The sequence below is a fragment of the Dermochelys coriacea genome, chromosome 3 (assembly GCF_009764565.3).
Source record: "Dermochelys coriacea isolate rDerCor1 chromosome 3, rDerCor1.pri.v4, whole genome shotgun sequence".
NCBI lineage: Eukaryota > Metazoa > Chordata > Testudines > Dermochelyidae > Dermochelys > Dermochelys coriacea.
The window spans coordinates 40,922,628-40,946,279 of NC_050070.1; the positions used below are offsets into that span (position 1 = coordinate 40,922,628).

The 23,652-nt window shown below is 39.3% G+C and overlaps 1 protein-coding gene across 5 annotated transcripts in view; it reads left to right on the top strand.

Annotated features, from left to right (window-relative positions):
• Positions 1 to 23,652, top strand: part of ARHGEF10 (Rho guanine nucleotide exchange factor 10) — a 193,433-nt gene that overhangs the window by 74,713 nt on the left and 95,068 nt on the right. For 2 of the 5 annotated variants that reach the window (XM_038397348.2, XM_038397347.2), the window contains exons 7-16: positions 793 to 849; positions 4,199 to 4,362; positions 8,551 to 8,667; positions 9,918 to 10,032; positions 13,402 to 13,514; positions 17,195 to 17,272; positions 17,495 to 17,674; positions 18,731 to 18,847; positions 20,429 to 20,521; positions 22,691 to 22,861. In XM_038397348.2, the coding sequence (XP_038253276.1) occupies positions 793 to 849; positions 4,199 to 4,362; positions 8,551 to 8,667; positions 9,918 to 10,032; positions 13,402 to 13,514; positions 17,195 to 17,272; positions 17,495 to 17,674; positions 18,731 to 18,847; positions 20,429 to 20,521; positions 22,691 to 22,861 (1,205 nt within the window). The remainder of the gene's footprint in view (positions 1 to 792; positions 850 to 4,198; positions 4,363 to 8,550; positions 8,668 to 9,917; positions 10,033 to 13,401; positions 13,515 to 17,194; positions 17,273 to 17,494; positions 17,675 to 18,730; positions 18,848 to 20,428; positions 20,522 to 22,690; positions 22,862 to 23,652) is intronic. The other 3 variants (XM_038397350.2, XM_038397349.2, XM_043510348.1) reach the window with 2 other exon arrangements.

A 23,652-nucleotide genomic window follows, 5' to 3' on the forward strand; every position in this document is an offset into this window, starting at 1 on the left:
AGATTGTCAGTGAGCACCCCTCCTGCCAGCCCTCCTCTCAGATGGAGTCAGATTCCAGGCAGTTCTGTAAGTGGTGAGCCTATTGGTGGCCCAGCTGTACACAATTATGTCCAGCGGCTTCTGAGCCAGCTGGATTGTGTCAGGGTGTGGGGTGGAGTTGGAACTAAAAAGAGTAAGAAGGAAGATGTAGGACTGAGCGTGAATGAGACAGACAAAGAACTGAATACCTGTGGCATGGCGGGGGTGGAGGGGGGAGAGAACATTATAGGGTGGTGAATGTCAGGGGGAAGTGAAGAAATGGAAGAAATAAACAAAGGTTTAAAAAATAGAGTCGGATGAGTGTGGGCTGCCTTTTCCTTCCTCCCCACTCTCCTTGGCCCACCCCAGGCCCCAGGACAATAGACTATCTTTTCACCTTGTAAAATCAGATCACCTTACCATCTGAGCTGCAGGGTTTGGGCTGTTGCAGGGATTTGAAATGAGAGAAATATACTGGAGAGCCCCCTGAGTGCACTTTGCAGCTTAACTGAAATTCCTGCCAGACACATGATGATGGCCACATGAGCCATTACTGTTATGGTTAATAATATCTATAATAAATATTATTATTATAACTGTACTTTATTTATGTTATTTGATTGAATAGAAGTACTGGCAAAATGCTGATATTTCTATGTAAACAGAAAATAGGGTATGTCTATGATACACATATTTGCTAATAAGACCCAAAATCTTCGTTGTCTGAATCAAATCTGAATAGCTTTTCCCACTGTTTTTCCTTTTTGTTATTAGACCCAGATGAAGTAATTTATGACGATGTGCCAAAAGAAGATTCAGACACTGAACCAGGTTTGAGTTTATGTGGGAACTTTCATGATGATTTAATACAATCACAGGTTTTATTTTAACGCACACATAAAACTATAATATGATCCAGGGGCATTTGTATCAGACAGACAGACAGGTGTAAGTTACATACCCCAAACTGCATGTAAATGCCATTAACATTGTGTCAGAAATCATCAAGTCCTGCAAAGTTCCAAATTAAGGACTATGCCTGTCAAAATTTGCCTCCAAAAGCCTCTTCTGTTATGCTGTTCAAAGGCCTGATTCATAGATTTCAAAGCCAGAAGGGACCATTTTGAACATTCAGATCTCTGCCACAGTCACAGTCTTGCCCTTGAGCATTGTTGTTATTAAAAAACATCTAGAATTATACAGAGAACTGGCCTAAAAGAGTATTTTCAAAACCACAAGACTTGGGGATCTTCTTGGGTGAATGTCACTGAGCATGCTGAGTTAGAATAGCACCTGATATCTAAATGCAGTGGAGCTTTCTGATGTCTAAAGCTCTAGCTGCTGACTTCCTAGCAAGTCAATCTACTCAAGGATGAGACTTGGCTGTTGGCTAACTTTAAACAAAATCTACTCTTTGACCAACCGTAACGTCATAAATCAGGAGGAGAACTCATGCCAATGAGCTCCTTGTACCCAGCAGTCCACTACTCTACTACTACAGCTTACTGTACAATCAATCAATCAAAGAAGAAATTCAAAGAGGCTGCAACCCACCTACGTATACCTCTGTAGAAAAGTTGTACTCTAACTCCAGACTAGCCTAACTCCTTTACTGGATGGAGGGACAAGAGTAGACTTTGATTAAATCCTGGCACCATTTGTTTTTACCTTGAAAATTGTGAGTAGTGGAATGCTGGATGCAGTGTTGTTTAAAGATATTAGACAATGTGATCTGCAAAATCACACCTTTCTCAGGTGCTTTCCTTACTGGGAAGTCTCCATTTGGACTACATCATACACCAGGACCAGGGATTCTCATGATGCACTATGGTGGTTCCACAAGAGAGGAGACCAAGATGTAGTTCAGTATCTGAGCCCAACCCATAGAAGAGAATGAGGCACCTGAACTGCAATCAAATCTGAATCAAAATCTTTGGTTTTAAATCAAATGTTTTCAGATGAAAATTTTCAACTTTAGATTTTTCAGCTAAAAATAGAAACTTTCCATAAGGGAAAAAAACCTGTTTTTTGTGACCACCTGATCGTTTTGCTTTTTAAATTGAGAACAGGTTGAGAATGCATATTTATCCGATTGGATGAATTAATTTATTGAATTTATAAGGAATTTTTAAAGTAATCACACCATATTTAACAATGAATAGTATTAGGAATTTAGAATGTATGCTGTTTGTAGTAATGTTTGTACCTTTATAATCCTCAATCTATATGCGTTTTAACAGGAAGAGACTGTCCCTGTCTCATGAATTTCCCAAATCTGAGGCTCCCATTCTGCAATTGAGGCAGATCCATTGAATTCACTGGAGTTTAGGTTGGGGGCAGGGTCTACCCACACTGCTGTCATTGTGGAACTGGGGCTATGGCTCCCTCTCATAAGTGCTCTATTGTTCAGATCTCCCCTTGGAGTCAGTGGGAGTTTCAGACACAGATTGTTTACAGGACTGGTCCCTAAATCAGAGCTATTTAACTATATGTGATCCACAAATTTTAGAGTTCACTGTTGTTACAATGATTTTTTTGTTAAATTCTCTGTTTTGCTGGAATGGTATTGAACAGTACCATTCAAGAAGTGTGTGTTTAAGAACAGACTTTATATTTATGGAAAAAAACGAGCTAGATTCAAAAGTTGAGTTTCAGCATTTCCAAGAGTTCACTTTTTGTTAATACCAAATGCTTAATTTAAGTAATGTTAATTAATATTACAAAACTGTTACTTGTCAAATTTTAGTTTTTGAATTTAATAAGTATTGGACCGTTCAAATGTGCAAAAATAAAGTCATTTTTTTCTCTGAAACAATTTGTCATTTACATATAACCTAAATCTTGTCTCTTTTTTTGTAGACTGAAGTGAGCTGTAGCTCACGAAAGCTTATGCTCTAATAAATTTGTTAGTCTCTAAGGTGCCACAAGTACTCCTTTTCTTTTTGCGAATACAGACTAACATGGCTGCTACTCTGAAACTTTTTGTAGACCGTTGCATAAATCAAACATTATCTCTGAAGTGCTGGTCAGGTGTGCTGAGATTTACTGCAGAGCAGTTTTTAATACTAAATTATAATCCCCCTGAAAATAGGAATTTATAATAGAAGTGCCTGCCTACCTTAATTGTAGTGGTACAAATATTGCCATTTATAATTATGGCAGCAAATACTTGCTTTCTCTTGATTATTTGGCAGTAAAATCTTTCCATTTCATGTAGAATCAATGTGTGATAGGTTATGCCTGTGCCAGCTAAAACATCAGTCACAGTAAAGATGGAAAGTAGGAGACAGAAATTAATAAAGCCATTAAAATCATTTCCCCAAACAATTCAGTCATTTTTAATAACTTATTCAATAAGTAATTGTGCAAATTGTTTTTCATTAATTTTTAGCTGACAGCACTTGGAGTGGCTGTTGATATGAAGCCACTTGGTCAGTGATCGGAAAAAGCTTAATGTTTTGAGCTCTTATTCTAGTTTATACATAAGGTAATGCTCCTTGGTAATTTGAGGTGATGCATTCATGACTGCTGAGTATGAATGTAGTTGGGAGGATGAAAATGGGTTTTGGAGCATAGTTCTTGTTATACTTTGATCTAATCCATTTTACTTAAAGTGGTAACTTTTTAATTTGTCCCTCGCCAAAATATGTTGTCTGTTGTGTGTATTGATCATGAAAAGGTTCCTAAAATGAGGTGGTATATGGTAGTAAGATACATCAAGGGGAGTTTACATATAGAGAGAGTCAATTCTTGCTCACCATATACATGGGAGTAATTATGTTGACATCCTGCTGAACTTGTGTGCACAACGAGCAGCATTTGTACAAAGATCTACTGTATATAAAATAAAACATATAGAGGAAAATCCTGCCTGAGCACCAGCAAAATAAAGATGAACACATATATTGGACACCCTTCTTTGAAGAGGCCACCCTCCCTAGGGAGCATAGTGTGGGCAGCAGGGCATTAGCCATACATGCTATGTGGTGCACCAAAGAGATATCTGCCTGGACGCTTGAATGCTGAGAAAAGGCTTCCTGCTGCTACTGATGTAGTGCAGCAAAGGGCAAACTATAGCCCACAGTGAACAGGCACTTTGGAATTAAAACACATTGGAACTTTTTTGATGCTTAAGTAAAATGTTGTATTTTCTTTTGTGTTTCGGTATTAATGCATGCAGAGGAAATGATTTATGATGATGTTGAAAATGGAGATGAAGGTGGAAACAGCTCTCTAGAATATGGATGGAGTTCAAGTGAGTTTGAAAGCTATGAAGAACAAAGTGACCCAGAGTGCAAAGATGGAATTCCCAGCTCCTTTTTGCGAGGCAACCAAAAAAGACATGTATGTAACCCACAGCAGTCTTTTTCTTTATTCGGTTTTTCTAATTACCCTGATTGCTCAACATTTACCTTGCTCAGTTGTCCCCATACACTCTCATGAACCCAGCTTCCAAGTACAAAGAGCATCTTTGCAAATGAGTCTGAACCAGTAAGAGAATGAGGACTGACGGCAAAACATAAAAGGAAAAAACCTCATGAAAACATAAAGGGAGACAGATCCGCACATGGGCTATGAAAATGGGTTGTTTGTTTCCCATGAGCAGTTCTTGACCTTTTCCACTTCTGCAGCTGCTGACATAGTGTAAGTGGAAAATGAGTATGGGAAGTAGTGTGAAGAGTAGAACTGGGTGACCTTCATGGATTTTGAGGCTGTGCAATCCGCATGAATGGGTTTGCAGAATTCACAAAACTAGTCAGTTTGCAAACATTTCTCTGCCCCCTTTGATTTTAACCCTTTATTTTATTGTTCATCTCTGGTTCAACTTTGGAAAAAAAGGTTTATTGTAGCTGAAGGGAAGCCTCATAGACTCAAAGACTTTAAGGTCAGAAGGGACCATTATGATCGTCTAGTCTGACCTGCACAACTCAGGCCACAGAATCTCACCCATCCACTCCTGTAACAAACCTATGTCTGAGCTACTGAAGTTCTCAACTCGTGATTTAAAGACTTCAGGGTGCAGAGAATCCTCCAGCAAGTGACCCGTGCCCCACCCTGCAGAGGAAGGTGAAAAACCCCCAGGGCCTCTGTCAATCTGCCCTGGAGGAAAATTCCTTCCCAACTCCAAATATGGCGATCAGCTAAACCCTGGGCATGTGGGCAAGACTTACCAGCCAGACACCCAGGAAAGCATTCTCTGTGCTATGTATTGGGGGATAGAAAGACTCAAAGACTGCCTGGTGAGGGTGGATGGTCTGTATACAAGCTGTATAGTGTTTGATTTTCTGGTCTAGTACCTTTGTTCTCTATTGCTCCTGGAGGCAGCCATTGACTTGTTCAGTACCTAGAGTATGTTAAACTTAGTCTGCTCTAATTTCTTCCAGCTGTTAATGATCCTCTAGTGGTCTTTTCAGAGCTGGGATTTGTTAGAGTGCATAATGCCCCAGCCACCTATGTATGCAAAGCTGGTCAGGACTAGATATTGCAAAGCCAGCTGTTGCAGCAGATTTGCAGAGGAACAGAAAGATGGGGATGGTATCAAGGTTCTGAGATGTAGCCTATACACTGAATCTGTATTTGAATTACAAGTTATATCTCTCCTGTCCTCTGGGGTTTTTTTTGTTTGTTTGTTTGTTTGTTTTGGTCTTTCTTCCTACTCTATCTCCAGGTTTTTTGCCTTATATTTAAATAGTTACATTTTCTCTCTGCCTTTACACTGCTTTTTTTTTTTTTTTTTTTGCATTTCCTCTTACCAGGATTGTAAACCCAATAATGTATCACTTTCAAACACAAAATGTTCAAGTGGGTACAAAGTTAGGGGGAAAAATTCACCTTGGAGAGAAGACTAAAAAGAGAAAATGTTATACAAATTTGATATAAGACCCTATATAGAATAGACTAGAACAGAATTCCCCAGGATCCACATTTTGATTTCACAGATTTCTTAACCCACTGCTCTTCATATCCCTGCTCCATCCATTGAACTATATCCTATCAGTGCAGAATCAGGATCAGGAACTGGGGTGGGGAGGAGGAATGACCGAAGAACTGTATCTACTTAAAAGACACTCTGTAAGTTAAGTGCTGTTGTTTTTTCCCCTGGCTGAAACAAGCTTAAGCTTCTGTGCCTGATACTTGCTGGGGTAATTCTGGACCTGGCTGAAGAAAGATCTGGTTCAGATTCTGAATACATTAGCAAAAAGAAAAGGAGTACTTGTGGCACCTTAGAGACTAACAAATTTATTTGAGCATAAACTTTCGTGAGCTACAGCTCACTTCATCGGATGCATTTGGTGGAAAAATGCATCCACCAAATGCATCCGATGAAGTGAGCTGTAGCTCACGAAAGCTTGTGCTCAAATAAATTTGTTAGTCTCTAAGGTGCCACAAGTACTCCTTTTCTTTTTGCGAATACAGACTAACACGGCTGCTACTCTGAAACCTGAATACATTAGGCTACAGTTGAGAAATGCTCTGCACATAGTGTGCCTAAAGTGGCAGGATATTTTGTTTCTTCCCTCTTGTTACCTGTGGCGACAGCTTGAAGCACAGTAAGAACTCTTTACATGTGTACACAGAGCAAGGTTTACAATAATTTTTAAATGCTTATAAATATACATTGACTCCCCCCCACCCCACAAAGACTCCAAGTAGGGACTGGGAGTGAGTGGGTGAAAAGATTTCCAGGAGTAGAAGGCAGGAGTGTGAGAAAAGATGGGCAGTGGTCTGGGAAGGACACACCATGAGTTAAGGGACTGGGTAGCAAGGAGTTGTGCTACCTGGTCCTGGAATGAGAGGTGCCAGGGAGGGGAGGAGGGACTGATAAGAATAGATTGGGGGGATGGGGAATGACGGAGATGCAGGTGAATGGAAGCCATAGGTTGCAGGACATAGTAGGAGTCATAGTAGGGAATGGAGGGAACCAGAAAGGGGGCTTGGAGCAGTACAGGGAAAGGCAAAGATTCTTTAAACGCTTAACACTTTGTACATATAAATCCTTAAGTGCTTAAAGTTTGCAATGTGGATAAAAGCTCCCCCTCTCTCATTTACTATTCACATTCCTATCCACATGTAAATTCCTCCCCTATCTTCACCAACCTTCTATATAATGTTGCTAAAGTCTGCAAGGGGGAGAGGGGGTTCTGCTTTTATGGGTCTCCTAATACATCCTGTGGCCCATATATGCCAGAGGGGGGATAGGCTGGCTGTTAGTTGTCCATTTCCAAATATTCATAGGATTGTGCCTATTAAAAGGTCTAAGATTTCTGAAGTGCAATTTTGTTTGTAGGTGTTGGTGGGGCTCCAGTGAAACCTTGTCCCTTTTTTTTTTTGGGGTGGGGGGCGGCATGTTTGCAAAATGAAATGACCTCTTGTGTGTTGATCAAATTCTGCTCTCATTTATACTGCTGTAAGGCAAGAGTGGCACCAACAGTGTTAATTACATCTTGACCTATAAGGGTGTAGCTGAGGGCAAAATTTTGCCCTTTGTTTTCAACTTGGTGGACATCTCGTTTTATATTACCTTGATTTGTTGTCAAACAATGCTATTGATGTCAAGATGGGAAGTTTTACACTGGATTTTTTCAGTGAATATTTTTCTTTGTACTTTCACCTGAGGTTCTCAGAGTGCTTCACAAACATTAATTAATAAATCTTACAACAGCCCTTGGCAGGTATTGTCCCTTTTATTACAAATTCATGCACAGAGTGATTATATGACTTGCCCAAGGCCTGCAGTGAATCTGGATAAAGCTGTGAATAGGGCACAGAATTCCTGATTCCCACTTCTGTGCTCTAACTAGTAGATTATGCATCTTTCCCGACTGGACTATGCTTACCCAACACACCAGTGCGATGAACCTCCAGTTTCAAAGATATTCGGAAGTTCTGCAGATACTTTGGCCTATTTTGACAGTTTTTCTTTCAGTTCACCATTCTTGAGGATCTTCAGAAATATAGAAGATAGGATTCATACTTGGCACAATGGAGTGGTGTTCTAGATTAATGCTAATATATTATAATAGCAAGAGGTTCACAGTATAACTTTAAATTTAGCTGAGCTTAGCACAACTGCTATTCTTTTGGATTGAGGAAAGCTTCCTCTTCCTTCACCATGTAAAGCACTTGCCAATGGATCATGAAGGCCTCAGTCTAAGCCTCACTGGGTACTCTACATGGGGATAAAAGATTCATGGTATGGCTGTGGCTGGCCCGGGTCAGGGTCACAGAGCTTGGGCTCTACCCTGAGCCCGAATGTCTACACAGGAATTTTTCAGCCTGAGCCCTGCAAGTCCGAGTCAGCTGTCCCAAGACAGCCATGAGTTTTCATCCCTGTGTAGACATACTCAGTAAGTGCAGCAATGTGAAGAACACGTAAACAAAATATCCAGCTCCCCTAATTGGTTACAGTCTCTCTATTGACTGGACACTGATAGGCAGACAGAGTCGCATGCGTGATGCTTTTCAAGTACTTCAGTGTTAAGTTTGCACTACAGGTTTTTTGAAAAGATTGTATTTTTTTATATACTGTAGCTTTCTCATGACCTAACCCGTTTAAAGGAGCACTATGAGAAAAAGATGAAAGATTTGATGGCAAACACTGTGGGAGCGGTAGAGATTCAGCAACTAAAGCAAAAACATGAGCTGAAGGTAGTGTAGTTAATTTTTGTAACAAGCTACGTGTTAAAATGATTGTTCTTCAGATGCAGACAATGTTATCTTTTCTTTGTTAAACAGCAAGTTGAATATCAAAAATGAAACAGTAATTTATTTAAAATTATTTCTAAATGTACTGGATATTGTACAGTTTGTCTTACAAGAACATTGTCAAGGACTTCTATAGTGTTTACTGTCTGTCTGTAATACTTTTACAAGATCAGCTAGAACATTGTCTTTCCTTAATGATTGAGGCCCCAATCCTGCTACCTGATCCATGTGTGCAGATCCCTTCTGCCCTTGTGGAGCCTCATTAAAGTCCATGGGATCTATGTGGGCAGAGGGGTTGTCCCACATGGATCAAATTGCAGGATTGGGGACGTTCATGCTTTCTACAGAATGGAGCTGAAATTAAGAAGGTTGTTTTTTAATAACAACTTCGGCTCATCTACTGAAAGTGCCTTGTCACAACAAGATACTTTTGTTTATGCCCTGTTATAATTGACCGTGTCAGCACAATTGTGGGAGTAGCATTCATTTTTGCTGCGGCTGCAGTCAGGAAAGGGAGAGCAGTGTTTTGAATGAAGATTTACTAGGAAAATTGTATCTTGGGGTAATAATTATAACACTTTTTTTATGTGTGCCTAAAATAAAATAATGTAGACTCCAATGGGATGTAATTTAAACATCCTTGCAATGTAGTTCTTATTTAAGAATGTAATTCATTATAAATGAATGTTCAGATCAATTTCAGTTTGGGATAGGGTTAGTAGATGGCATTTGTGGTTGAACTTGGACCAGGTTTCAGCTTCATGGCAGTGACATTTAGTGATCTATTCTCAGTATATGTCTGCCCAGCTGAACCCTTGAATGGTGGAAATCTAGTGGTTCTTGTAAAATTTCCACCATCTTGGATTGCATCCAATGCAGATTCAGAAAATAGGCCTCTTCCAGGTGTAGATGTTATCCAGAAAAAATCAGAGGACGGGAGAGACCAGTGTTCAGATTTGAAGTCCCACCTCAGTTAATATATTTTAAAATACCCATATATATTCATAAAACCTGGAGTAGTTTTTCTTCCATAAGATTATAGTCTTTGACCATAGGTTAGATTTGGGGCCTAAACTACTTGACAATGGTCTTTTAAAAGGTGACAACTTTTAAGAAGATTGATGCTACAATATGTTGAATTCTACTCTTATTATTCACTGAACATGTAGAATATGTTTTTTGCTGTCTTGCAGATGCAAAATCTCATGAGGGCTGCTAGGGAAGGTACCAAAGATGGCTATGAAAAGACTAAAGCAGCTGTGAAGAAAGGTCGATCATTCATCAGAACCAAATCCTTTATTACCCAGGGTAGGTGTAGATTCTTTAAGTTTCTCTATAATTTTCACTTAGATACTTAGGTGATTGTCTTAGCATGTTATTTATTACCAGCAGTATACTGGACACGTGAGAGCAGAGTTACATTGATAAAGCATGTCTCAGTCACAATCAGGGCTCTGATAGATCTGTGGTTGTGGAATCTCCAAGAGTTTTAAGATTTTGAAGGCAATCCTGAGGACCTTGGAAATCCACTAGAAACCTGAGTCAGCCATATTATGCTTCAGTCAGCTTTGCACAGCCATGCAAGTGTGATCCTTTACAATAACCAGTGTCATAGACTCTGCCTAGTCCAAAGCTCATATGCAGTATGGCAAATGAGACCATGGGAAATGTCAGGGGATAAGTGTCTCCCATTGCCTTGCTTCACTTACTACCACTATTTCCTGCCCTAAGCATAAAGGAAAACTGTTGTACCTCCATGTCATGCTGTGGGGGATCATTGTGTCAGCCCAGGAAAGAGGAGTCTAAGGACTGCAAGCTGAGTGCCGCCACCTACCATCCTTCAAGAAATGGAAATTGATAGGATAGGAAGGAGCTTTCCCAGGACACTGCTGATCTGAACCCCTGTCCTTTGTAACAACAGATACACAGCCCTCCCCACCATAAGCCCACCATCAGCAGCAGATCACCATGATAGTTTTTAGCCTGGGAATGTGTCAGGGAGTACAAAGTTCCTTCTCATCCCAAATAAATGCAGGGAGCTAGTCTGTCTCACCTCTCAAGATGCCTGGCAAGAGAATTATTGCAGCCATAAGGCTGTAAGGACTGACACACAGTGCACATCCCTAGTGTGAACTCAAACTGGTTCCTGAACACAGGAGTTTTAGTACTGGAGAATAGGAGGGGTTTTTACACAACTTTCATGCTCATAAGCTTATCCTCATTCATTAGTGTGGCACAGGTGGATTTGGAGTTTGACCTTCACCATCAAGTCAACCTGTCATTGTTTAAAGAAAAGGAGTACTTGTGGCACCTTAGAGACTAACAAATTTATTAGAGCATAAGCTTTCGTGAGCTACAGCTCACTTCATCGGATGCATTTGGTGGAAAAAACAGAGGAGAGATTTATATACACACACACAGAGAACATGAAACAATGGGTTTATCATACACACTGTAAGGAGAGTGATCACTTAAGATAAGCCATCACCCACAGCAGGGGGGGAAAGGAGGAAAACCTTCCATGGTGACAAGCAGGTAGGCTAATTCCAGCAGTTAACAAGAATATCAGAGGAACAGTGGGGGGTGGGGTGGGGGGGAGAAATACCATGGGGAAATAGTTTTACTTTGTGTAATGACTCATCCATTCCCAGTCTCTATTCAAGCCTAAATTAATTGTATCCAGTTTGCAAATTAATTTGTTAGTCTCTAAGGTGCCACAAATACTCCTTTTCTTTTTGCGAATACAGACTAACACGGCTCTCACTCTCCTTACAGTGTGTATGATAAACCCATTGTTTCATGTTCTCTGTGTGTGTGTATATAAATCTCTCCTCTGTTTTTTCCACCAAATGCATCCGATGAAGTGAGCTGTAGCTCACGAAAGCTTATGCTCTAATAAATTTGTTAGTCTCTAAGGTGCCACAAGTACTCCTTTTCTTTTTGCGAATACAGACTAACACGGCTGCTACTCTGAAACCTGTCATTGTTTAGTCTGCCATGGAACTAACATACTGTGATAAAGCTCTGTCCTTGCCTCTGTCCTTTCGCTAGCCTCAGAGGCTCACTGTGACCCTCCACATAACCCTTTTTTCTCTAGAGACAAGGGTCACAGTCTACTGAGCCATTTTCATCATAAGCCAGCGAGGGAGGTGAGGAGAAGTTATCCTTCCTTGCACAGTCTCTGTTGTCTCCCAGTCTCAGTGATTAAACAGGGGGCAAAGGTGGGGGGGGGGAAGAGCCAGGCCCACCCTCTACTCTGGGCTCCAGCCCAGGGACCCTAATAGTATCCGCTGTGGTAGCTGACCTTTTAGAAACATGACATGTACAATTCCCTGGCCTCCTTCCCGCACAGCAGCCCTCCCTTCCTCAAGCTCCACTTCACCCTTACCTCAGGGCCTCCTTCCTTGTGCCTGATATGGTGTGTACTACTCAGCCTCTCCAACCGCGCAACTTCTTCCCACTTCTTCCCCCAACTACTATTTCTCTTGACATGCACACCCACCTGACTGACTGGGAGGCTTTTAACTAGTTTCAGCCAGCCCGATTGGCTTCAGGTGTCCCAATCAACATAGCATTCTCCCTGCCTTCTGGAAAGTTCTTAATTGGCCCCAGGTGTCTTAATTGACCTGGAGCAGCTTCCATTTCACTTAACCTGGTACCAGGGATTTGTTTAGCCTGGAGCTAATATATCTATCTCTTTTCTATAGCTATCTGGCCTTGTCCCGTCACAATATCTAGTTATCTAGGAGCTATGTAGCCCAGGAGAAGGGCATGTACATTTCTGGCTGGATCGAGCTCTCAGCCAGTTTCCTGCTTTGTTTTACAGATTCTGTCTGAAGAACCACATAGACTTTGCAAGCTAGCAGAACTCCTTCCTTAATTAGGTTTTTCTAAGACGTCTCTGCTTATGCTCTTTGTTTCCTGGAGCATTACTTCTCTCAGATCTGTATGTCCTTTGTGTATTATACTACCAATCACTGTACTATCTGAGTGTTTTCTAGATAAAATCAATAGCAATTGTGAAGTCCCTAATGGAATCACTGCCTCTCTTCCTTTTCTCTGCTTGAGGAATTTTTTTTCGGTTGGTTGATTTTCTTGTTTGTTACAGGTTTATGTATGTTATTTTTTGGGGGAGGGGGATTAGTTGGGAGTGTCAGTATGTGAGCGTCATTCTTGCTATGGTGCAAAGTATTTCTTAAGAGAAAGATTTTGCAGCATTTCTTAAAGACGGTCAGATTATGGATCACCTAATCTCCTGTGGAAGTTTGTTCAACAGATGAGCAAATTTGTTCATCCCTTTGAGCAAGACTGCTTTGTCCCCTGCTGTCGTATACTTCATTCTGGGCAGGGAAGAAGAAATGGAAGTAAAGCAAAAGACGCAGAGGCTGCCATCTGTACTGAGGATGCTTGGGAACTCTCCCACCTTTGCTATACCATTGATGCACCCCTATCATAGTGAAAACATCAGCAGTTATTCTCTGCATAGCTCCCACGGTTTCTGGCACTGAAGGAACTACACCGGTGCTAGAGTAATGATAGCAGAGTTCATTAACATGCTTGGTGTAGACAAGACTGTGGATACCCAAGTATAATGACTGTGCATAGACAATGTGATTCTGGTTTTCCTACCCAAAGATATATAAAAATTGACTTTCTGCTGTATTTAATTATATGTAGATCATAAAGCATCCTGTCTGGAAGAAGAGGAACTAAATTTATTTATTGATGTTGACTGTATGCATACAGAAGCAATTATGACTCCAATGCCTGAAGGATTATCACAGCAACAGGTAGTACTTTGTGTGTGTTTAAATATTATGGAAACAAACAGTAAATGTCTTATAGGACATTTGCATGGACAAAAATCTGATTTGTGATGAGTAATTGTGCATGTAAATTAAATAGACAATGCTACATTCATTGTAGCTTGCATGGTCATTCACCTGATTTAGAAAATCATGCCCTAAATCCCTTACCCAAGGTTGCACAGGTAATCTGTAGCAGAGCTTGGACTAGAACCAAGGTTTACTGGATTCCAGCCCTTAACCACAAGATCATCCTTTTTCCCGACTTGGCTGCCATTGCCTGTCTGTTACTCTATACTTCAGTCTAGGTTGAGGTAGGTGAAGAACAGAAAGCAAATTAACAAGAAAAATCTCTCTTTCATCCAGAGGGGAAGTTACTAATATGTATTTAAGAGGATTGGTTTAAATATAATAATTACTTAAGTTTACTTGAAACTAAATCAGAGAATACAAGGTTTGCAAAATGAAACTGTCCTGAGTTTTTACTGGTCGGAATTACCACCTTTGATAAATACACCGTGGGATTTCTAGAAGAAAATGTTGCAGTTGTTAAACATTACAGGCACTAGAAGCATGTTTAGAATATAATTATTCTCCACCCTCTTCAGAACCCCATTCTCAGGAGACAAGCATTTTGGATGTTTCAGTTCCTATAACAGGGGTACTTGAAGCAGAGCACAATCTAGAAAATAGTGACAGAAGATAAGCATAATATACTGTAAGAAAATTAATGAGCCAATAATATATTTATTCTTTAGATGAACAATGAAGTACCAGATTGAAAACAACTTCAGTAATGCAAGAAGTAATGTCTCTTTTACATTGACTTCTCTTTATTCTTAGGCTTCTGTAATCTGATCTCCTGCCTTCTTCCTTACCCCCTTCAGTTCTGTACAGTTCCACTTTTGAGTCACATTTCTCTTGGATCCATATCCACATTTTAGGATAGATTTGGGAGGTTGAACATACATATGGCGTGAATTTAAGTAGCTCCATGGAAATTGGTAGGCATGCATGCAGTTGCACTAGACATAAGCTTAGACAGGGATGCAGAATTATGTCCATGATTTTGCTTTTTTAACATTAAAACTTAAAGTTGAATGTGACATAACTTTGGGAGAAATACAGTAGATATCCTTAAACATGTCTATTGGCCTGAGAGATGTTACTATTGCTCCTGGTTCTCCCTTTAAAGTGTAGAAAATCTCTCTCAAACCCCCTGAATCTTAAAAAATGTCTTCTGGTTATAATCATCGTCGTTTGAGTAATGTTAAATATTATATATCCACATGTAATACTAAGTATTATCAGTTAAGTATATTTGATGTAATTGGATGACAATATAACATTTGTTCATCCTTCTTACCTGCAGCAGCAAAGGTGGGTTTTTACTATATGGTGGGAAGGTGTCAAAGACAATCCCTATGTACTTGGGCTCTGGGCTCAGTGCTGGAGAGACCCCCCAGTTTGTCCCCAGGGAGTGCACAACTGATTGCTGAGGAACTTTTAGTTAGTTCAAGGTGCAGAGCTCAGGTTGAAGCTGGCAAAGGAAATTCATACTGGATGCAGACTGAGCTGACAGAGAAATGTGGTGAATGGCTTGAGGAACATGGAAGCAGACAGATAGAAGCAGGCAACTGTAGGATACCTGAAGTGATGAGAAATTGACAAGCAGGGAATCTATTCACACTGGGCACCCTCTATGAAGAGAGGAGAATTAAAACTCCCACTATCCTAGGGACTGCACATTGGTGGACAGTGTATAGGGCAGTACCGACATCCAATTTAAAGGAAGCCATTCTCTTTCTGACATTCTCCCCTTTTTGATGAGAAGATGAGAAAAGTGTTGGTGCCTGGAGGTTATGGTTATTATGGGTATTGGAAGAAAGTATGATCCAACAATGACATGATGAATGAACTTTAGGTCCCAGTCTGTACAGGCCTGAAATGACAAGGGAGGACATATTGTCCTCATGGGAGTCAATAGTCTCTTAATCAAAAAGAGAAATATTTTTGGAAAAACACTAGAAGCGTCTTTTAGTGATAGGGAGTTAAGGCTGGTATTGTTTTTTAATGGTTACGTGATAAGAATATTAAATTATTTGTGTATTGAGCATAAAAGTCCATATGCTTCCCACACACATGCACATTTGTACATGGTGTTTCTTTTTGAATGAAAAAAACATTATCGTGTGTGCACTTGGCAATACAATAAGTAGATACTGTACAATTTGGTCTTTTAGACTTTTCTTTATGAACCTGCAACTGTCAACCACAAGGTGGCATAACAGTTTTTGTTTAAATCCAGGTCCTGTTTGAATTCCTATTTATATAGTGTGTCATACTGTGAGCCTGGAAATGTTGGATCACTGAATCTGTCATTTTAGTGCTTCAATCATAATCTCTGTTACAAGTTTTATATGTTTAGGAATAAAAAATGCTGAGTCATAATTTATTATTTTCCCCACCCATCCATACCAGCAAAAATATGCATGCAGCAGACTTGTAATATTATACCAAGTATATATAACAGAGCCCTTGTTAGTGTCTCCTGGATATCTGTCTGTGTTAGGCATTAATAAGATGTCAATCACAACGATATGTAAGCACTGATATTTATGTACCACATTATGTTTTATGTACCACTGGGTTTGATACATGTCAGAAAATTATTATAGTTAAAGTCACAAAACACAACATGCTTTGGAGAAAAATTCAATGGAAATTAGTCATAGAATCATAGGACTGGAAGGGACCTCGAGAGGTCATCTAGTCCAGTCCCCTACACTCATTGCAGGACTAGGTATTCATATATATCTATATCATGGAACCTATTACAATCCTGTTACACTGTATGAGAATAAACAAGAATGTTTTTCCTCATGTAAAGTAACACAGTCAAGGTAATGGGAACAAAGCACTGACCCTACACCAATAGTTTTTCACTGTTATTGTTTTTAAGTCCTTATCTTCAAGAGTCTGTCATTGGATTTTTTTCTCCAAATCAGTGTTACTATGTTATGAAGATGTAAAACAACAAAAACGTGACACTTGAAGCCTGATTTTGAAAACTGGCTAACTATGTTGCATCTGTATATCAAATAGCTAAGATTCTATCACCATCTGTGCCCACAGCTAATTGTACCCCAAAAATTGTGGGTAGGAAATAAGAGGCCATATTTTAAAAGTGAACCTTTAAAATGAGACAGTCAAAAAAGAAAACACATATGACTACTGCTATTATAGTATTTCATGCACAATTTAAAACATAATTAGAGTAATAGTAAGTTTCATGAATTTCTGAAGAGATATGACATTTATTTTATTATAATTCCAATGTCAGGAATACTTTAGCTTGACACATAATTCAAGGGTTGATTTATCAGTGTAAGAACTTTATAGTTGACGTTTAATATGAGTCTGTGATTTTGCCTAATACTCTTAACTCTGTTTCCATTTTAGATATAGGAACAACTGGATCAACTGTGTTTCCCCTCCCTTTCCCCCCCATAAGTTAGCTATTTCAGACTAGTAAACAAAAGAGAATTTAGTAAACAAACTCCACATATCTGTCCGTTATAATCATTATTTTCAACAAGTCCCAGAAATGAGGGGAGCATCAACTACTTTAAGTTTGACAGTTTAACTTTTATCACTTTGAACAGGTTGTCAGAAGATATATTCTGGGCTCTGTGGTTGACAGTGAGAAGAATTATGTGGATGCTCTCAAAAGAATTCTGGAGGTATCTAAATATTGTTTGCCTTTTACTATTTGGAAAGGAACCAAATCCTCAAAGAATTATTAATTAATTATACTGTGAATCATATGCATAATGTTAGAGGGGCATCAGATCAAATGTGTTTTCTTTTGACTATAAGTCAGGATTTAGCGTAGGTTTTACTTTTTGATGTTAAACTCTAATTTTTTTTCGGGTTGTTTGAATGAATCTGTTTTCTTTACTCAGCAATATGAGAAACCTCTCTCAGAAATGGAACCAAAGCTACTGAGTGAAAGAAAACTCAAAATGGTCTTTTATCGTATTAAGGAGATTCTTCAGTGCCATTCAATGTTTCAGATAGCATTGGCCAGCCGTGTCTCTGAGTGGGATTCAGTTGAAATGATTGGAGATGTCTTTGTTGCTTCAGTAAGTAAATACATGTGAGCAGAGGCATGAAAAATGTCGTTTTTTTTTAATTGTTGATATGTCTATGTACGTCTAATTTGGCTACCCTATTATTTTCCTATGTTCCCCACTGCTGGTGGCTTCTGTAATAGCACATGTACCCATTAGGACAACTACATTGACACCAACTCATGTCTTCTGTTTGGTTGGTTGCAAGTGAAAGAGCTTTGGCCAATATTTTCAAAGTACGTGCCTCACGTTAGCCACCTAAATCCACATTTAGGCATCTAAATAGGGGGCTTTGTTTACAGAGATGCTGGGCCTGCACAAATCCACCAAAATCAACCTGAGCTGCAGAACCTCTGAAGAACAGGAGAGCATGGAATGGTCCTTAGCAGATTTGCTTATAGCTAGAAATACTGCAGACCATGGCCTAGACTCCCAAGTCTGTCCAAGTCGAGCTTGGGGCAGGAAAGGGTGGGGAGTGGATATGCAGGAAAATAGTTACCTCAATCCTCAGCCCAACAAGGGGCTGAACCAACCTCTGGTTTAATTTAGAGCAACCAAGGGATTGTATTAAAGCTGACTCCACTCCAATTCAGCGCATGTTAGCTCCACTCCTCTTGCCTCCACTCCCCCTAGACATCCCCTCCTTTGCATAGGAGACGTAAATGCTGTAATGCATAGTGCTGTAAGGCACCCCAGGTACATCAGAGGAATCTCCACTTGCCTTTCTGGGCAGTTGTCTCTCCTCTTTGTATTGCCAGAATCTGGTCCCATATATTTAATGTGACTGAGCTGAAGTGGCTACTAGAACCATACATTTTACAATTCATTAAGTTTTGCAAACTTACAACTTTAACTCTGCATTCAATGCATTTCCATGTTGTAGCTTATCAGGAGTTAACTGGTTAGTTCCAACTATGGGCTCCATAGAAGTTTAAGGTATTTAGCAACTCCTGTGTGGAGCACTCAGCTCCTCACAGCACCAGGCACTTAGATATCAAAAATAAAAATGAGCCTGCCTTCAGCTGGATTTCCTGTTGATGACTGAAGTTTGTCTTGTCTGCGTTTCAGTTTTCTAAATCCATGGTTCTAGATGCATACAGTGAGTATGTAAATAACTTCAGTACAGCCGTGGGGATTCTCAAGAAAACATGTGCCACGAAGCCTGCCTTTCTAGATTTTTTAAAGGTGAGTGATTTAAGCTTGAAAGAAAGCTGAAGAAAATAACAAAGCACAAGATGAGTTAGGGAAAAATTTGGCCCCGGGGTGTGTAGATTCTGATGAAATTTAAATAGAACAAAGCTCACCCACAATTCTAGTGTTGCAGGAGGATGACATGATTTTAGCTCCGAGGAGTATTTTGCCATGCACCTCAGTTTTATTGATCTTCCAAATGACTATGCTTGGCAAGCTGTTGGGATTCTCTTTCATGTCAGATGAACATTAGCTAAGGTCACAAGCTGAGGCCTCATCTTTCGGCAAAGTTTATGCATTAGCTACATTGTATATAAAAGTCTTAAATTAAAACTCACTCTGAACCTTTCTGGGCATAGTAACAGAACACACAGGGCTAGTAGTTCTCAGTCTCTTCAGTGGGATGTTTGCCTGAATGAGGACTGTAGATTTGGGACCATAATCTTCAGTTCTGGTCAGGCAAAAGTGGGGATTTTAGAAGGTCGGAGCTAGGGGGCACATGAGTGGTTGCAGGTCAGCACTGTAATGATGGGCCCCAGTATAAGTACTTGAGCTGTTCAACGTTATTTGCATTTTGAAATGCTGATATAATACTTGCCAGAAGCTGGGAATGAATGACACGGGATAGATCACTTGATTACCTGTTCTGTTTATTCCCTCTGGGACACCTGGCATTGGCCGCTGTCAGAAGACAGGACAGTGGGCTAGATGGACCATTGGTCTGACCCAGTATGGCTGTTTTTATGATTCTTCCTCCACCTCCCCTCCCCGCCGTGGTTTTGGACCAAATACACACTGTTCAAAATATTTCAGCATTTTGAAAAAAATGAGAAAAATCTTTAAAAATCATGACATTTTCCCCATTTGTCAACCAGCTGTAATAAGAACCTGCCTCCTGAGCATGCACAGAACTAACAAAATTACAACTGTGTTTTTTCCTCCTTTTCCTTGGTGTCCTTTGATGTTATATAAAGATAACTATGGACTTTGCTTTGTGTTTACATACCTTTGAGATTGAGAGTTTTCCCTAGACTTTCTCTTTTAAAATACCAAAACACATGAATAAATATAGATAGTACTGCATCAGCTGGTAGGGTTTTACCCCAGATCCCATGACAGAGAACAGCCATTGTGTAATATAAGGCCATGATCCAAAAAAGCAATTACTTTTATGGTTAAATTTAAGACATGGAACAAGTGAATGGGAACACTTGCATGCTTAAAGTTAAGCTGATGCTTAAATCTATTGTCTAGGCAAGTAGAAATGTGCTCAGTTCAAACAGAATTTAGTTTCCCATTTCAGCTACTCTTGTACTGTTGGGATTTGTCCCTTCCCTTGTTTTTGAGGAGGAAGTTTTCTTTTTTTCCCCCACTTGCCATTATGACAAATTAAATAGTAAGTTTTTTCACAGAGGCCTAACTAATACTTCTAAATGAGTTTGTGAAATCTTTGTTGTATTCCTGATACAAAGAAAGTTATTGATATAAAGAAATCCTGGCAAACATTTTAAGTTTCTGAAAGACAATAATAGAAATCTACTAACATGAGCAACTGCAGTGACTTTCTCATTTCAGCAATGCCAGGAGTCGAGCCCTGATCGAATTACCCTCTATGGTTTAATGATGAAACCCATACAACGCTTTCCACAGTTCATTCTTCTGCTTCAGGTAAACAATACTTACCAATGAGGCTTAGCTGATAAATGCTTCTTTTGTATTCTCTTAGTACTCAATCTCTGGGGGGATTCTGTGGGATCTATGTTAGACTGTAGCAATATATTAAAATGGGAGCTGTTTTTGAGTCTTGGGATCAAACAAGTGAAAAATTAAATATGTAATAATGAGAGCTGTGAGGTTGTGATTTTTTGTTTGTTTCAAGTCAGCTCAAAACTAAATTTTTAAAAAAAATTTCAGCGAGCCAAAAAAGTTTAAAAAAAAATCACCTTGAGTCAAATAAAACGTCTTCTTCAACCCAAAATGAAACGTTTCAGTTTGTTTTTTGAAAGGGTTTTTTACCTTCTGAAATTAAGATAAAATTGAGATAAAAATCAAAACAAAATGTCATTTCAAATCAAAAAGTCAAAATGTTTTGTTTTGAAAATGTCAGAATGAAACTTTTTAGCTTTTTTCAAATCTTTTGTTTTTTGTTTTTTCTTCAGCCAAAACAATTTGGCAAAGTTGACACACATTCACCAACTGTTTGGACCAATGCAAATCTTTATTTTCTGGCAAAAACAAAAAAACAAACTTTGTCTGAAAAATTTCATCCAGATCTAGTAATCTCTTGGTTTGACTGTGAGGATCTACTGAAGGAAAAGTTACTAGAGCTTGGTACTTTACCTTTGCATGTCTATAAATATTTCTTTAGGTATCCCTGATTCAAAAGCAGTTGTGCCATGTATTTGTGTACAGCTTTGTTGTTTTAAAGGGCAAAATACACTACATTCAGGTAAAAAAGAAAAGGAGTACTAACACGTCTGGTACTCTGAAAACTGTTACATTCAGGTAAGGGCCAATTGTTCTTTGTGGAGTTTGGACACTAGTGATTCTTCTCTTTGGGAGTCTTTGATGTCTGTACAGTGAGCAAACAGCCTTCTTAAAACAAAAAATTGTTTATTTTGCTGTAGGAACAAAGCATTTAGACAAAAAGGATTTTAAAATAACAGTCCACATGCATGTATATTTCACCCAAAGGCTTACCATCCTCTGATGGTACCCTACAAAGGCATAACTACTTCACACCCCCCAGAAGTTGCCTCTATCTCTGCCTGTATCCCCTGAACATCTCCACTCTCTTTTGAGAAAATGTTTCTTCTTAAACTGTTACAGTTCTTTTGATCTTTTGGCTCCCAAGCCTTTTTCTATCCTGACAGAATCTCTTAAGAAGCCTCAAGTTTTTGCAGGGAAGTGGTTTATCTTGAGCCTTTCCATTTTCTTCCTGTTTGTTTTTCCTTGCAGCCCCCTAGTAAACTGAACTAAAATGTTTGTATAGTGGACATCCCAATAACTGATTCAACATACAGTATAATTAAATTATTACAAAGCAGCTCCAATTCCATCCCACTAGCCATGATCAGTTGGTTAATTTCTTCTAGAGGAAGACTGGTTTGAGGATGGTAGGCCGTGTGGAATGATGGTTGAGGGAAGGAGTTCACCAATGGACAGACAGGCTAGCATCATTGATGCAGCGGAGGAGATGGGGCAATTTGATAAGAAGTAATAGTGGGTATATAGTAATGTCTGAAAATTGTCGGCAAAGGAAAACTGCCCAAATGGTTTCAGTGTATGCCTCAAATATGGAAATGTTCAGAAATTATTTCAAGATCCATAGAGCAGGCACTGTTTCCTCCACTATATTTCATACAGCATTAAGCTCATTGTTCTCATTTAGTAAATAATAATAATAATGAGAAATAGTTTCAGTATGACCTTACATTAAATTAAAGGTTGGGAAAGTTTTTCAGGTTTATTGGATACAGGTATCTACATATTATAATGCATGTTGATTTGCAAACTGTTTCTTTAATGTCATTTGTATCTTTCATATTTTTCTTCAATTTGAACTCCCTTCTCCTTACCTACTTACTGGAAAATAAACTTCATAGGCTAACATCTCTTTGAAGAGCAATTAGAATATTCAGCCAACCAAGGATCCAATGGGATAAAGATTCCAAAGTGCTCCATTATTTATATCAGAAGTCATTAATAGCATTGGGCTTATCCTTGAGTAGTCATCAGTTTCAGAGCAATGCAATAACTTTAGAGAGAAGTTTATAACACTATGTACCATCTTTAACTTGTGCCTCAGAAATCATATCTGTGCTCCTGTTTTTTTAGGATATGTTGAAAAATACTACTAAAGGACATCCTGACAGGCTGCCACTGCAGATGGCTCTTACAGAGCTCGAAACATTGGCAGAGAAATTAAACGAAAGGAAAAGAGATGCAGATCAGCGCTGTGAAATAAAGCAAATCGCAAAAGCCATGAATGAACGTTATCTGAACAAGGTTGGGGCAGAATATAACTTACACTGTGGAAGCTCATACGTTGCAAATTTCTTATTACCTTCTCCTGAGCAGCTAGTGGGATGGCTACCTAATCTACACCCCTTGGTGTGATGGTTCTGTTTAAAACATACGTGGATTTGGGGGATAGAATGGCTGGAAAATGTAAGGCATTTCCAGGATAATATAGTTCCACTGGCCAAAACCACAGTGTGCTGTGGGTGCAGGGTTATGTGTCCAGTGCTGCAGCCTAGCGGAGGTACTAGCAGCCCAGTGGTATTCTATGGCCTGGTAAAGGGAGAATGCTAACTCCTTATCCCACCTCATACCTTCACATAGATCCTCTGTACAAGGATATCCTAATTTGTTTTCATGGCAGGATCCAGGATTTGGCCCTATAGGCAGTGTAAAGTATTTAAAGATCCATTTCTTCGCTTTGATATTTCAACCCAGGAAAACAGTCCCAGATGTGCTGACAGATGTATCTAATAGTTCCTTGTTTTGCCTGTATTATTCAATTATTTGGATAGTAAAATAGAAATATCCTCACGAGAATGGTGAGATACCTTTAAAAGGAATTGAGACAGGAATAGCCTTCTTGTCTTACTGTGCATCATAAATGCCTCTGTTCTTTCTGGAAGATGAGGCATCACATACCTGAATTACTGCTCATTATGATTTATTCTCTTTAATACATCTGTATAGGGTGGTGAGTGTCTAGACCTATTCTGAGAAAAAAATGCTAACTGCACCTCATATTTTTCTCAAGTGGTGTAGAAAGTCCTCTCAGTTTC